General features: G+C 52.8%; 2 protein-coding genes across 2 annotated transcripts in view; one reads left to right on the top strand and one right to left on the bottom strand.

Annotated features, from left to right (window-relative positions):
• The window catches only part of LOC146764149 (uncharacterized), a 113,941-nt gene that overhangs the window by 26,979 nt on the left and 71,000 nt on the right, over positions 1-15,962 (top strand). The window lies entirely within an intron of this gene.
• On the bottom strand, positions 1,867-3,890 carry LOC146764150 (uncharacterized). The gene has a single exon (XM_085565609.1). It carries the CDS (start codon positions 3,320-3,322, stop codon positions 2,414-2,416), a length of 909 nt encoding a protein of 302 aa, XP_085421735.1. The 5' UTR covers positions 3,323-3,890; the 3' UTR covers positions 1,867-2,413.

Here is a 15,962-nt window from a genome sequence, read left to right as displayed (position 1 = left end):
GTCGGTAAGGGTCTGGGAAGGAAAAGCCTGCACCAGGGCCGCTGCAGAGGCAGCGGGGCGCCTCCCTGATTAGGAATTCCCACCCGGTCGCCCTTATCCGAGTCACGGCACCAAATTTGTTACGGACAAATTCAACTGGGGAGGCTAATTATAGATAAATCAATTAACAAGAATTTATTAAGCAAGCAGTATTAAGCAAAAGAACAGCGCTGGGCGGCCGGGGAGCCTCTGCTCTGCCACGGCGCACCTTCCCCCTTTGACCTTTTTGTTTTTATACGTCCCAGTTGACGTATTTTCTCTCGATGCACTCTGCGCCGGTGCAATTGGTCGCTGGGGGTCTTTTTTTCTGCCCTTGGTGGTCATAGGAATGAAGGCTCCTCATCTTCCTTGCAGATTGTCCTTGGCCTAAAAGTTAACTTGTATATAATTAGTTACACAGTCTTCTATGCTAATTGCATTACCTACTCAGTTCAAATTATCTCCTTTAACACTCATTTTGATGAACAAAGACCATTTTATTTATTACACCCACACTCTCCCAGTGCCCCCCAGCGTTTCCATCTCTCTGCTGGCCTCGAGCTCCCGGCCCAGCCCCAGCCGCCTGCTCCCATCCAGCTGAGGTGGTTCCAGGGCCAGCAGGAGCTCTCTGTGGTGGCCACTGATGTGGTCCCCAACGGGGACTGGACCCACCAGCTCCTGGTGCTGCTGGAAACCCCAACCCGGGCCAGGGTCACCTCCACCTGTCAGGTGGAGCACGTCAGCCTGGAGCACCCCCTGAGCTGGCACTTGGGTACAGGAGAGGAATTGGTGGTGCTGTGACAGCCACTGGGATGTGCTGGGAGCAACTGGGAGGGAGTTGGAGAGAGTCTGGTTTAAACTGGGAGAGGAGGTTAGGGGTTTGGAAGGGCTAAGAAGGTGTTTGAAGGATACTGGAGAGGGTGGGAGTGGGTTCTGGGGGTCCTGGTGGGCACTGGCAGGGATTTTGGGGGCGCTTGGTTTAAGTGGAAGGAAAAGAGTGAGCCTGAAGGAGTTGGATGGAGATTGGGGATGGAAAAGCAGAGATTGGGATGAGGTTGGTTGTGCTGGGAAGAGACTGGGAGGGGTCTGGGTGAATACTGGTGAGGCTGGGAAGGGACTGGGAGAGGTTTTCGGGGTCCTGGGGCAGAGGGGTCGGCTGGAAGGAGGCTGTGGGATCCTGAGAGGGACAGGAGGGGAGACTCCCAAGTTGGGCTTCGTCTTCCTGGCACTGGGAATCGGGTTCTACCTGTGCAAGAGAGTCTGGGGGGTCCCGGGGGGTCGTGTTCCCCCTCCCTCTGAATGTGAATGCTCCACCCGAGGCCCCCAGCCCGATGTCACCCCCCTTTCTCTGCCCACAGAGTTCCTGAGCCGCCGGCGGCCGCAGCCGTTCCCCATGGCCCCTGGCCCGGCCGGGACCCCCGCTCCATCCCCACGCTGATTTTGGGGGGGTCGAGTGTCCCCCAGCCCTGCTGTCACTCTGCCCCTGCCCCCTGCTCCCAGTGTTCCCAGTAAAGCTTCCCAGTTAAACCCAGCCCAGTTCATGGGGGCACTGGGGAGGGACTTGGGGGGACCCCACGGCGGGGCCGGCCCTGGGCAGGGAGGGCGGGTCCAGGTGGGGAACACTGCCTGCTGCGGGTCTGCCCGGCAACTGGTGAGTCATCAGCCCCGCTCGCTCTCATTGGCTGACTCTTCTCCACCGCGTTCTCTCATTGGCTGAGGAGAGGCCCGGCAGTGCGGAGAAGGAACGGGAGAGATCCCGCCCCGAGCACCGGCACGGGGACAACAGACCCAGCCTGGGCACAGGGAGGGAATTTATTACCAACCAAACCACGGCAGCACCAGGAGAAGGGAAAGAAATCCCTCCAGCACCTTCCCCCACCCAACGGGGATCACCCACAACAGGGTTATCCACCATGGAGAGACGGGGACATCCGAGTTTAGACCAAAACCAATTCTATTGACTGTACCAGGTGTTTATACAGGGATTGACTTGTATGGTGCTTATAGAGGGCTCTGTTTTTGGTAACAATTTCCCATTGGTTACACATTCTTCGTGACATCCAGTAACCTGGGAACATTTATTTTATCACAAAGACTCACACCATGTTGCCTGGTCACTTCTTGCCCAGGGAGACTTCAAATGTGTCTGTGTCTCCCACAGTTTCTGCTCAGTCAGGCCTCAGATATCAGGCCCCTTTATCAGCTCCATTGCTTTACTCTCTGTTTTATTCCCCATACAGGGGCACCAGGGCTCTGCCCAACGGGGGTCACTGGGGATCATCCAGCCCGGATCCTCCCATGGAGGATGGAGCTGCAGGAGCGCACCAAGCTCTTCCCTCACTCTCTTCCCTCACTTCAAGCTCTTCCCTCACTCAGGGCACTCACAGGGCTTCCTTTAGTGGTGCCTCCGTTGGTGTCGGGTCAAGGCTGAGCTCTGCATGAAGCCCTTCCCACACTCCCCACACTTGTAGGGCCTCTCCCCAGTGTGGAAGCGCCGGTGCACGGTGAGGTGGGAGTTTTGCTTGAAGCCCTTCCCACAGTCGGGGCAACGGTAGGGCCTCTCCTCTGTGTGAATCCGCTCATGACTTAGAACACTGGAGCTGGTCCGAAACCTCTTCCCACACTGGGGACACTCGTAGGGCCTCTCCCCAGTGTGGATGCGCTGGTGTTTTCTCAGGTATGAGCTCCACCCAAAGCTCTTCCCACATTCCAAGCACTCATAGGGCCGTTCCCCAGTGTGGATCACTTGGTGTTCGAGGAGGCTAGACCTGTCTTTGAAGTTCTTCCCACACTTCCCACACTCGTAGGGCCTCTCCCCAGTGTGGATTCGCCGGTGCACGGTGAGGGTGAAGTTGTGCTTGAAGGCCTTCCCACAGTCAGGGCAGCGGAAGGGCCTCTCCTCTGTGTGGATCATCTGGTGCTGGATCAGGTGGGATTTCTGTACGAAACCCTTCCCACACTCCCCACATTTGTAGGGCCTCTCCCCGGTGTGGATTCTCTGGTGCAGGATCATGGCTGAGCTGTTTCTGAAGCTTTTCCCACACTCCCCACACTCGTAGGGCCGTTCCCCAGTGTGGATCCTCTGGTGCTGGATCAGGCTGGATCTCCAGCTGAAACCCTTCCCACATTCCAAGCACTTGTGGGGCTTCTCCCTGCCATGAGGCTTCTGCACCAGCTCCGAGCTCTGGCTGGATCTCCGCCCACCTTCCTGGCTCAGGGTGGCTCTTTCCTCCCTGCAGCTCCCTGGGCTGGGTTTGCAGCTCCTCCTCCTGCAGCATCTCCGGGGCTTTCCCTCCTCCTCCATCCAGCCACGCCCTGGCAATGACAAATCCTGATTTGAGGGAAAAACAAGAGGAGAGCACCTTGGACTGGAGGTTCCTCCTTGCCCAAGTTCATCTCAGGAAGTCATTGGGAATCTTGTGTCTCTAACAACCTCCAAAACACCAAGATTTAGCCCAAAAATCCCACAAACTTCCAAGACACAGACCAAAATCTCCCCAAACATCACAGCTCAGCAAAAACCTCCTCCAAAACATAAAGATTTAGCTGCTACATAAAACCAAAGCACCAACATTTAGCCCAAGCAAGCTCAGAAACACCAAGATTCAACCCATGAAAATCGTGGATCCCCCTCCACAGTCACCTGCTGCATGTGGGGGCAGCAGCGCTCCTGGGGCTGGGGGGAGGGTGGAACCTTCTGCTGCTTCCTCTTTCTGCTCCTTCTCCTCCTGTGTCTCTCCTCTTCCTCACACTCCTCTTGCTCCTGCTATTCCTCCTTCTCCTGCACAATCCCACCCTCTCCTGCCACCTTCATCGTCTGACTATTTTGTTCCTCAAGGCTGCTTCTCCTTCCCTTCTCCTCCTGCCCCCAGGCCCAGCACCCACTGCCGGCTCCCTCTTCCCCCCACACCCACAGCATCCCAGCGCAGGGGCAGGGATGGAGCTGGGGCAGGTCGGGCTGGGGCAGCGCTGGGCTCTCGGCCGCTCCCGCCCGCACTCGGTCCCCACTGCAGCCGCTCCCGCCAGGACAGCGCGGGGGGGCCCGGCCTTGGCGCTGCCCCACTCCCACCTCCCCAAATTCCCCTCGCGGGGCCATGGGGCCGAGGGGGGGCGCAGGTGGGTCCCGGTGGGGAACGCGGGGAGCTGCGAGTCTGCCTGGCAACTGGTGAGTCATCAGCGCCGCGGGCTCTGATTGGCTGAGCTCTGCCCGAGCGCTGGGGCTGCAGCACAGAGGGGACACCCTGCTCCAGGGGGGATGTCCCACAAACGGGGGACCCATGAAAGGAACAACAGGAAAGTCTCTTTACAAACAGATGCTCTGAAGCTGCTCGGAGATACGGCCAGGAACCTGTACATAAGGAAGTGACAGGAGAAGCCATCTGTTTCAGAAAATGTTATCAGTTGATGACACAGACTGCTATTCAGACAAGGTCCTGCTCAATTCATGAACCTCCAGAAGAACAAGACTTAACAGAGCCATGAATATCGTTTCAAATAAAAAAGTGGGGCAAATATGAAGGGGGTATATAGAAGGTGGATTGGGAAGTCTGTACCTCTCAAGTGCTTCAGCCAATGAGGAAAGCAGAGGGAGATGTGGCCAGGAGAATTAGGATGAAGAGGAGGCTGTGTCCTCCAACAGTTGCAGAGATCCCATGGGGAATGTCCCATGGCCTCTCCCATTTTTAGGAAAGAAATTACTTTTACAGTACTCCTGTCTGCTCTGTGGACAGAATCCTCTGCTGATGTCAATTTTTCCACACATCCAGGGGTTCATTCCGAATTCCTTCCACCCTCCGGGGCAGTGGGCAGGAAGTGCAGCTGAAGGTGCCTCACCCACTTTGGGTGATCGGCTCCCTTGGCTGGCGGCGGCACCGGGGATTGATTGGGGACCCGGGAGTGACCAGGAGACAGACGAGTGACACATCAGGGGGTCTGTGAAGAGTCAGCAGGGAGAGAGCACTGAAAATCTCATCAGTGAGTGCCCTGGGATCCTCGGGGAGTGAACATGGCAGGGCACCCATGGAGGGGAGAAAAGGGAAAGCCAGGGAGGGGTCCTGGCCAAAGGGATGATGATCCCAAAATGTCTCTGAAGGGTCCCTTGGGAGAATGCTGAGGTAGTTTGCATATTCTCCCAGAGGTAATTAAGGACATGGACACCCAGGGGGGCAAGAAGGGAAGTGGAGAAGGGATTTGGACAGTAGTCTATGGATGGCGTTGGTGTGCTGGGAAGGGATCGGGTGAAGGGGAGTGGGCAGCAATATGGTTCAGACAAGAAGCAGCAGGAAGAATCTATAAGGTAAGAAAAAGGAGGATGAAAAAGAGGAGGAAGAGAAATATATTTGGGATGTTATCCAGCAGGGTCTTTTCCAGAATTTGCCAGCTGATCCAGATGCTTTCCATCCCCGGTTTCCAGGAGAGGAAAAGCAGGAGGTCAGGATGCCAGGGGTTTCTCTGCGGTGGCAGCGGCAGCACCGGGCGCAGAGGTGCGGCACCGGGAGCACGGGCTGGGGCCTGTGGGGAGCTGCGGGGCCGGGCCGGGGCTGTGGGGCAGCCGGGGCTCAGCGCCGGGCGCTGCCTGACCCCACCAGCCCCGGGCAGGGCCGGCAGTGGCCCCCGGCCCCCAGGAGGCTGCGGGACGCCCCGGCCGCTGCCCGGCCCCGGGGAGCTGCCGGCCCTGCCCGCCGGGGGGGCCGCCTTTGGACACTGCGGCAGGACAGGCACCGGCTCTGCCACACGGGCTGGGCAGGGACCCTGAGCACAACGGGGAAAACAAAGGAACAGCTGGGAAATGCAGAGTGCACATGGAAGGATCAGGATTTGCTGTTCAGGATTTGCTTTGGGTCCCTGCAGAAAGGAAAGGTTTTGCAGAAAGCTCAGCAGCTCTCAGAGGATGAGCACCCACAGACAGTGACCGGGGCTGCAGGAGTGGCACAAGAAGGCCCTGCAGCACTTGGGCACAAAGGCACAGCAGCTGAAGGCAAGAAGGGATGAGCAAAAGGCCAAGCTGAAGGCAAAGGCCACGGCAGAGTTCCCACAGCCCCTGAGGGATCAACCCCAGGGCCCAAGGGGGCCCCAGCACCCAGGGCATGACGGGGTCGGCCACAAGCACCTGGCAGAGGCATTGCCCTCCTGGCCAGGGCACAGCCCACCCAAACAGCCCCTGGGAAGGAGTCAGGGCTCCAGCTGCAGCCCACAAGGACACTGCAAGCACAGACAGCAGCACCCTCAGCAGGAGCAAGTCCACCCCTGCATGGACATGGATTGGCAGGGCTCTCTGAGCTCCCATCCCACCGGGGACCCACCACACTGGAGCCCTGGAGAACATTCAGGCTGGGTCTGCATCCAGAGGAGGCCTCTCCTGATGGACACAGGGGCCTCTCCATCCACTCGGAATCTTACACCTAAGGAGGGAAAATTGTAAAGGAGTGTTTTCATTATTAAGGGAATAAATGGGAAAGCCGAGCTGGTATCATTTGTTCAATTATTATTACAAGCTGTGGAGGATAGATTTGAAATAAACTAATTCATTTTTCTTCCTACTGTGATTGTAATTAACTAGGAAGGAATTTGATGGTGGCATTGTAATATTGTAAAATGTGACACAGAGGCTATTGCTGCTGTACCTTTGTGTCAAATGTCTGGCAAGGCCTGTGCTGAAGGGAACCCAGAGGTGTGGGCAGCCCCATGGAAAGAGGGAAAATTTGATATGGAGCCTCTCCAAATTACTTGGAAGCAACCAGGACAAGTGGTGTCTAAAAGCAACACCCTGTTCCAGGGCAGGGAAGGAAGGGCTCACAGCCTGGTATGGAGTCCCTGCGAAAGGCAGGGCTCTTGGAGCCAGGGATGTCTCCCTACAGCACTCCTATCCTGCCAGTCAGGGAATCAGATGGCTCCAATGAGGAGGACAAGAACAAGTGCTACACAAAGCCCCTGTGAAATGGCTGAATTTCCTGGCAAAAAACATCTTTTGAGTATCTGGAAAAATAAAAAAGAAAAAGGCAAATTGAGAAGAAAATGGTTAAATATTTTGGAAATATTTGGACTGAAGATTCCTGGTGGATTTACCTAGAGAGGGTCTGGGCAATCTAAGAAGTAACATATCCCAGCACCAAAAAGGACCTGAAACAATTTTGAGGATTAATACAGAATTACACAGCCTGGATTGAGGATTCTCTGTTCCAGCCAGAACATTGTAGGACTTTTTGACCCCAGACAGCCTCCATGCTGTGGTATGGACAGGAGAAAGAGAGCAAAACTTGAGAAAATGAAAACCCAAAAATATTGATGCCTCAGCTGGGGCTCTTCCAGACTCAGAAAAGAAATTGGAATTGTAGGTGAATGTTCAACAGGGCCATGCCAAAGGAATTCTTGGGCCAAAATGTTTCACCCAGTGGCCAGAGTGGCCTCATTGCCTGCAGAATTGTGCAGCCACAACTTCAACAGGAGCACAGGAGGATTCAGAACTGAGGACAGGGGAAGGGTTTAACCCAGCCTCCTGTTTGAACAGTCCACAGAGGGGCTGGGAAGAAACCCAGCACTGCATTCAAGTGACACAGCTCCAGACCCAGCCTGGGGGAGGTTCAGGAGACATTGCCTGGCCTGAGGCAGAAAATGTCTTTGTGGATGGCTCTTCAAGGGCAGCAGAAGGGAAAAGAGTTCCAAGACACGCTGTTATTGAGGAAAGGGAATCAGACAAAGTGCAGGTTACCCCCCATGGTCAGCTCAACCGGCACAGCTGTGTGTGCTTGTAAGAGCCTGGCACTGAAATGCCCTGAGCAGGAAGGCTTCAATATCTTCTGGTGACACCATCTCACCTAACAGGGGGGCAAAAGCAATTCTGATTGCTCAGCAACCACTGGATCACTTATTAAGGTATTTCTAAAAGACATAATTTCAAGAAAAGGGATTGTGGAAGAAACAGACTCAGAGAGCAGAACTCATTCTCCAGGAACGATCCTCCAGGGGGCTATGGGAGCTTTAGGAACACAATGGGACCTCCAGAACCCCTGGCACCCCCAGAGCTCAGGCTGGGTACAAAGAATGAATGGGGAAAGAAAGAAACACCTTTGGAAGCTGGGGATAGAAACCAAGATGCCATGGGGACGGCTTTTGCCATTGGCTTGGGCAAGAAGAAGAGTCAGACCTAGGGCAGATATTCAATTATTTCCCCTTGCAATTGATCTCAGGAATTCCTTACCCTGGGAATTCTCCACCTAGTGCAGGGTGGAGATAAGGGATGCACATTTAAAGCAGTCTGTGGCCAGAATCCTGTCTCTGGTGCAATCTCTCTCCCAGCAAGCTGGGCTGGCACAGAGCCTGCCTTGGCACTTTGCTGCTGCCAACATCCAAGCAGGACATGGGCTCTGCCTAAGGAGTGCAAAGCAGCACCACTGGTGGCCAAGTGGCGTGGCCCATGCCAAGGGGCCCCGAGGCCAGAAACAGCCGCCAGCACAGCTGAACACGGGGGGACCCCTCAGCCTGGGCTCCAGGTCTCTGCAGCCCCGGAGATTTGCACTTCCCGCCTGCAGCAGGAGGATGGGAGGCCCCCCCTGAGCCTGCACTGAAGGCAGCGCAGCAGCAGCCAGGGCTCCACAGCGGGGCAAGGCCCTGGGCCTGCCCACACATCCTCTGCTGAAATCCTCGGCCTGGCCACCCTCCTTGGGCAGCTCCAGCCACCGGGGCCAGCCCTTGCTGCCACTGCTGCAGCTTCAGTGCTCGCTGGGCCTGCACTGCCACAGCTGCTGGGGAGACACCGGGACAATTCCACTCTGGCTCTCACTCACACTCACACACTGCCCTGCCTGCCACTGCATCCATGGAAAATAGACCAGCTCATAGACTTGAACATTGTTAACCTTTGATTTCTCTACTCAGGCTTGCTTTGCCTTGGCCTTGGGGAAAGAAATGTTAAAGGTTTTGTTAAGGGATGTTACACCACTCCGTGGAGATGAGTTTAACACCTCAACACACTGGGAATGGCCCAAAAGACACCCACAAAGATAACGACCAGCAGCAAAACATCAACCCCAGCAGCAAACAGCAACCAACACCTACCCCAGACACTGCCCCCGGCAGGGCTGCAGACACCTGGTCTGCAAAAGGCTGAGAAGGAAATCCAGCACTTCCCACCTCATTAACAGCACAAGCAAAGGAATCCGGGTCCAACAGGAAACCAAATACTAAAAACTGCATGACTTGAAACTACAGAACATTAATCCAATCTATTTAGATTGCTTGAGACTGCACAACTTTGGGAAAAACCTAGTAAAACCCACATATAATGGAACGATTTTCTCTGCACACCCAGGTTATGTGAGGATGGAATGATTTCTGTTACACATCCTGGCCAGAATCAAGGAATGCCTTGATTCTAACACTAAAAAGAATAGTGAAGTTTTTCTTTTTCCTAAAGTTTCAGTGCAAAGTTTATAGCATTAGAGTATTTTTTTAATACTCATACTTCTACATAGCTGGTTATGTTTGGGTAAAGGAGGTAAGAATCAGTTTTTCTTCCGAGGGGAAGTAGAAAAAGCTGAATTACCTCGGGATTTTTTGTCTATGTTTGTGCGTAGCTGTAAAAGATACCAAAATTTTGATCTGGGTTTTTCGAAGTTCACCTTTAGGCTGCATCACTAGAAGAGATTTAAAAGTGACCCCTAAACTCTTAAGCAGGCAGCCAAGAGAGGAGCTTCAGAAATGCAAATTAACACTGCTGGGGAAAAGTGGGGACAATGTACCTGGCTCTTCTTGCCTGGGCAGGAATTGGCTGATTCCCTCTGCCCCTCACCCCAAGCTCTGCCTGCTTGCACAGATGGAATTTGCACAGCTGAAGGCAGAGCCCATGCTGAGGATCTCTGACTCTGAAACAGAAACGGCTGAAGCTGCAAAGGGAAACAGCAAATGGAGAATGTTGGGAAAACTTCACTAAAATAAGGGGGGGGTGATCATCCCTCTGCCCACTCCAACATCTGCTGTCACTGTCTGTGCTGTACAGGGTGTATCAGAGCACTGGGGTTTTTCCCATAACAAGTTCAGGGAGGTCAGCTGGAATTCAAGTATTTGAAGACGGAATAAGAAAAAAACACTCAGTTGATGCAACCTTAGCTTGCGGAAGCACCCAAAAATGGGGAAAAGTATTGAATGGCCACCAGAACAAATCCTACAACACCATGGACCAGCCACTGGGAACCCGAACCAATTCCTATCAGGAGACAGATAAACCATTTATCATTTTAATACCATCATTTGATTGCAAGCTGTCCTTGAAAGAAGAACCAACCAGACAGCTCCAGCTCCTGACCTTCCTGCCGACCAAGGCACTGAAATGAGGAACACAACATTTCACCAGGGGATGGGATAAGATTATCTGTTAGCAGAAAAAGGAGGAGTTTCTGGAAAGCTAAATTAATCAAACTATCGTTGGCAAAGAGATGACAAGGGAAAAGTGCTGAAAAAGATAAAAAAGGAAATAGGAGAGAAGTTTATTTATCAGTCCAAACATGGAAAGGATGGGAATGGGGCAGGCTTTTGTGGCTCCCAGGCACACCAAGGGTTAAAGGAATGCTGCTTCTCCTCTTCTGTGCTGCAGCAACTCTCATCTTTTTACCATGCTCCACACCTTGGCAGTGCAGCTCATCCAGCAGCTGAGCCAGGGCATGTAGGTGGCAGCCAGGCCTCCTGATCCACAAACGGCTACAAAAGGACAGGGAATGAGGGCACCGAGAATAATCCCAAAACCAAAGAGGACCCGGGAAGAACAAAACAGAGTCAAGGAGTGAATCTGCCTGGAGATAGGGCCGGGTACATGTAGATAAGGGGAGAAACCATCAGTCCCAATAAATGTTACAAGTTGACCCAGACGGCTGTTCAAAGTCCAGCTCCATTCCTAAACTTCGAGGAGTAGAACAAAGACTTAACAGAGCCATGAATATCGGCTGTTACACAAAAGGAGGGTGCACATTAACGAGGACAGGCTCCCGGCGCATCGGGAAGTCGGAACCTTCCAAGGAACTCAGCCGGTGGGCAAAGGCAGAGGGAAATGCGGCCGGGAAAATGAGGATAAAAAGGAGGCTGCGGACTACAAGCACGGCAGAGAGCGCACGGCAAATGCCCCACGGCCTCTGCCCCTGCTCGGCAATAAAGTCACTTTGACAGGACTCCTCGCTCTCCGCCGGGCACACGAACCTCCGGCGACGGGAATTTCCCCGCCCGCTGCCGGCCGCGGGGCAGCCCCTCTGTCCTACCCACAGCAGCCGGGCCGAGCCAGCGCTGCTCCGGCAGCGGCTCCTGCCCGGCCCCGGCGGGAAGGAGACCGCGGGCAGCCGCTCCCGCAGCGCCCTCAGCCCGGGGCCGGCACGGGCCGGACACGGCACCGGCGAGCCGCCGGAGCCCCCTGCCGCCCCCTCCGCCCGCAGCCGGCCCCGAGCCCCCGCAGAGCCCAGCGCGGCTCCCACCTGCGCCGGGGCCGCCTCCGAGCTCCGCCGCCGCCGCCTCACCGCGCTCCGGCCGCTGCCGCCGCTGCCGGGCCCGCACAGCCGCTCGGCCAATGGCGGCGCTGCGCGGCCACGGCCGCCCGCAGCCCGCCGCCGGGGCCGCGCCGCGCCCCGCTCCCACCAATCAGCGCGCCGCAACCGCGACTGACGGCACCGGCGGCCAATGGCAGCGAGCTCGGGGCGGGCTCTGCGCACGGCCCCGCCTCGCCCCGCGCTCTCGGCGCCCCCGGGCTGCGTGAGGGGAAAGCCGGAGATGAGGAACAGCCCCGGCACGGGCCCGGGCCCGAGCCGGGATTGAGCTGCCCACACAAACAAACTTCTCCGCGCCTCCCGCCACGGCTTTCCCGGCCCTGCGCCTCCCGTGCCTCCGCCTCTGCGGGAAGCCCAGGAGCCTCACTTCTCCTGCCCCTCGTTAGCGCATCAGTGCTTCGCTTTGATTTCCCCCAAAAAGGGAAACCTGCCCCAAGCCCTGTGGGTGGGTGGGGCAGGGGAGAGATTTCTGTCAGAAAACTCCAAAGACTCGGAGCAGGAGAAGGAGAAGTCAGTGCAGAGCCTTAAATGCCGCTTTCCCCACGCCTCCCTGCTCCCAGCTGCACCTCCTCCCCCGGCAGGGCAGGAGACAGGGAATGGGGCCATGCTCAGCTCATCCCCCGGGGCTTCTCCCTCTGCTCAGGGACAGGAGTCGTTCCCTGCTGCACCCTGCGCTCTCTCCCGGCCGAGACTTCTCCAGGAACTTCTCGGAGCGGAGTCCATCCCCTGGGCACAGCCCCCTCCGAGTGCTGCAGCGTGGGTCACTGTGCCACGGGCTCAGTCCTGCCAGGACAGGCTGCTCCAGCGGGGCCCCTCTGCCCGCGGGCTCACAGCCTCCTCTCGGGCATCGCCGAGCTCCAGCCCGGCTCCTGCAGGGGCTGCAGGGGATCTCTGCATCCCCATGGACCTGCAGGGGATCTCTGCATCCCCATAGACCTGCAGGGGGATCTCTGCATCCCCATGGACCTGCAGGGGATCTTTGCATCCCCATGGACCTGCAGGGGATCTCTGCACCCCCATGGACCTGCAGGGAGATTTCCGCAGCCCCATTGTAATATATGTTATGGAATAATTCGTGCTTATGTAAAATATGCATCAAGTCAGTTGTGCTTGTACAAAAAGATTCTTAAAGTTTTAAATGACCAGTGGCTGCAGCCGGGGCTGGAGAAACCAATGTTGGCAGAGAAAGAAAGACCTAATTTACAAATGAAAAAAGGTAGCTCGGTGCAGAGATGGGCCCTTTCCGGGGAGAATCCAGGAGACACCCAACGTTTAACGCCTGGTCTGCCGGGGAGCCAGAAAACCGTGTCTCATTCCCATCCTTTCCATGCTTGGACCCATACAGAAACTGCTTTTCTATTTCCTTTATTATCTTTTTCAACACTTTCCCCTTGTCATCTCTTTGCCAGCAGCAGTTTGAGTCATTTAGTTTTCCTCAAACTGCTTTTTTTCCTGCTAACAGATAATCTGATCCCATCCCCTGGTGAAATGTTGTGTTCCTCATTTCAGTGGCTTGGTCGGCAGGAAGGTCAGGAGCTGGAGCTGTCTGGTTGGTTCTTATTCCGAGGACAGCTTTTAATCTAATGATGCCATTGAAATGATGAATGGGTTCTCTGTCTCCTGATAGGAATTTGTGAAAAATGCCAATCACTTGGTTTTTAGAATTTTAAAAGTTTAATAATAATAAAATGGTGAAAAAATAGGAATAGAATTAGACTGATAAAAATTTAGAGTTAAGACAATTACAAGACAATAAATAAGAAAGAATATCTGAGGTCCAGATGCTCTCTGGTACTTAAGCCAAGAGGAATGTACCTTGTGAATAAAGGAATCACCCCTAAAACAATACACTGTTGCATATTCATATATCCTTCATGGTTATGCATACATTATATTTGAAACAAAAAACTCTGTCTGTTGTATGTCAACTGTTTTCTTTAATCCCCACGGGGTCTTCGAGTCTGAGCAAGGCGTGAAGAAATCAGCTTCTTCTAATAAGAAAACCATAAATTGCTCTTCTCTGGAGAATTTGCATGTTCCTTGAAGCGAGTATCTCATTCCTTAAACCCCCCGCCCCCCACACACATACATAGTTTCTTTTTTAACTACTAAAGCTTCATTTTATCTACAAAGCTACATTTACCATACTGTTATATGTAGCAGATATAATTGGCTCCATTTCTAATATGATATATGTGATATTGAATATTTGTTAGATTTGTTAGAACACTCTAACACTCTACACGTTTGTATTAGGATTCCCCCTGACCCTCGCAGGTGAGACCGGGTGTATATTGGAAACTGATTTACAAGTAAGAAGGTGCGGCTCCCCAGGAGATGGGCCATGGCTGGGGAGATACAGGAACCCCCGGTGCTGATCCTTGCCTGAAGGACCCGAGATGGATATCATGGAAATCCTTGGGCAGACACAGGTGAATGCAGCGTTCCCTCCCGTAAATTTCATCAAGGGATTCAACAAACTCCAGACACTGAATTGTTCTCCCTCATCACCAAAACAGAAAATCTCATTAACATATAGACTCTTAATGGAAGAAAAGACTGATTGTTGAAATCTTGGCCTCAGGCAGAATTTTCCCTATAAAAACCGCTTGTGCCAGGATGGAGGTGTGTGGGCATAGAGGAAAACCTCTGCTGAGGCTGACCTCTTTGTTGCACACCCAGGGCCGACCCCGGGCTCGGCTCTCTTCTTTCCTTGTGGCTGGCTAGGTAGAATTTGATTGCAAAAGAAATATTTTATTTTTTCATATTAATTTGTCTAGACAAACTTTCATTTATAACAGTTGTAATACATAAAAGGAAGAATCCCCATTTCTTCCACCATCCCATCCTCAATACATTACCCCACTAGTTAGTTTTTAACACTGTTTTCCCATTTTTGGACTGGTATCTGGGTTGTTTTTTTCTAGGATGACCTCCCCGTTGTCATCTATTTTCAACAATCTGATATATTAAACTTTCCACAAACGCCCCTTCATTAGCCAATAAATGGTCTAAAGCCAACCTATTCTGGTACATTGCAGTTTTTGTTTGGCCTTTATGATTTGATATTAATTCCAGTGCCTGAGCAGCTTTGTTTGTTATCTCCTCTATAACAGCGTGGAGGCCTATAATATGATGCAGTATATAATTTGGAGTCAATACAGAGCTAGATTGCTGTGCTGGTTTCACCTTTTTGTTTATTAATTGTCTTTATACCAAATCTTGGACTATATCTCTAAGATCAAATGTAAAGCAAACCCATCTCTTCTCCTTTCAGACATTCGATGCCCCATCTATTATCACATTTTCCTAATTTCCTTGTAATCCAATATTTTTCCCCATTTTGCCTGCAGGTACTCAATTTGGGTGAGTCTGTGGCTGTTGACATGGGTGTGTGTAACAAAAAGGAACTTTGGTTTCTTTCCATGTAACACTTTCTGTAACATTTGTGACACGATCTTGCTGCTATCTCAGAAGGGAAAAGACAACAAATGAGAGACAGAAACAGGAATGACAGAGGTCTGCCATGGCTTATACCCCCACCTCCCCTGCCTGTGGGTTTGCTGCCCACAGCAGGTACGTGTGATCTTCTCGCTGGTGAGTACAGTGCTCAATCCAGGCTTGCCCTCTGTTTCCCTTGTCACTCCTTTTTACTGATATTTTTAGGCAAGTCCTTTTTGACACTCCTTAACTGTGGTTTCACATTGTTCCTCAGGTATCTCTCAGTCAACAGGCACTAATAATTCCCATCCACAAAACAGAGTTATTACTTCAGTTGTTTTGAGTTCTATCTGTATTGGGAATTGATTCAGTACTGATACCTCTTGCAACAAGAACATAGATTTTGTGAGATACAACACCAATTATTCCCATAATTTGAACATTCACTTGTAACCCAGCTGGCGTGTCCAGTATTGGGATGAATCACATAAAGTATACAGTATAGCACTGATGGCAATTTCCTTTCTTCCCTGTACAAACCACAGGCTAAGGCCAGACTATAAGAACTCTTTGACTCAAACACTCCCGATCCTCCTGTTTGAAGTGGCAGTGTTCCTCTGCCAAGGAGGTGTCGGAGGCGTCTCAGGGCTTATTCAGGCAGGGCTTAGAACCAGTGATGCAAGCTTTGCCTTATTTCTCAGTTAGGTGTTATTCTTTGTACCTGCCTTGGATCATGTGGGTCTTCCCAAACCATTACCACCCAGTCCTGGTTGAAAGTCAATTTGGTGTCACCAGTTTAGATGTGATAGTCCATTCCTCACGTTTCTTCACAAGTCCTCTGCCTCTGTTTCCCACTTTCTCTAACAACCTGAATACCACCTTCTTTCAACTACTCAAAAAGTCCTTTCTCTCACAATACCATTCAACACAATCCACCTCCCTCCAAGGAGATAAAGTAAAACTCAAAATAAACAATCTACA

This window comes from Lonchura striata, chromosome 36 (assembly GCF_050655825.1).
Source record: "Lonchura striata isolate lonStrDom1 chromosome 36, ASM5065582v1, whole genome shotgun sequence".
NCBI lineage: Eukaryota > Metazoa > Chordata > Aves > Passeriformes > Estrildidae > Lonchura > Lonchura striata.
This window is presented reverse-complemented; position numbering and strand designations above follow the sequence as displayed.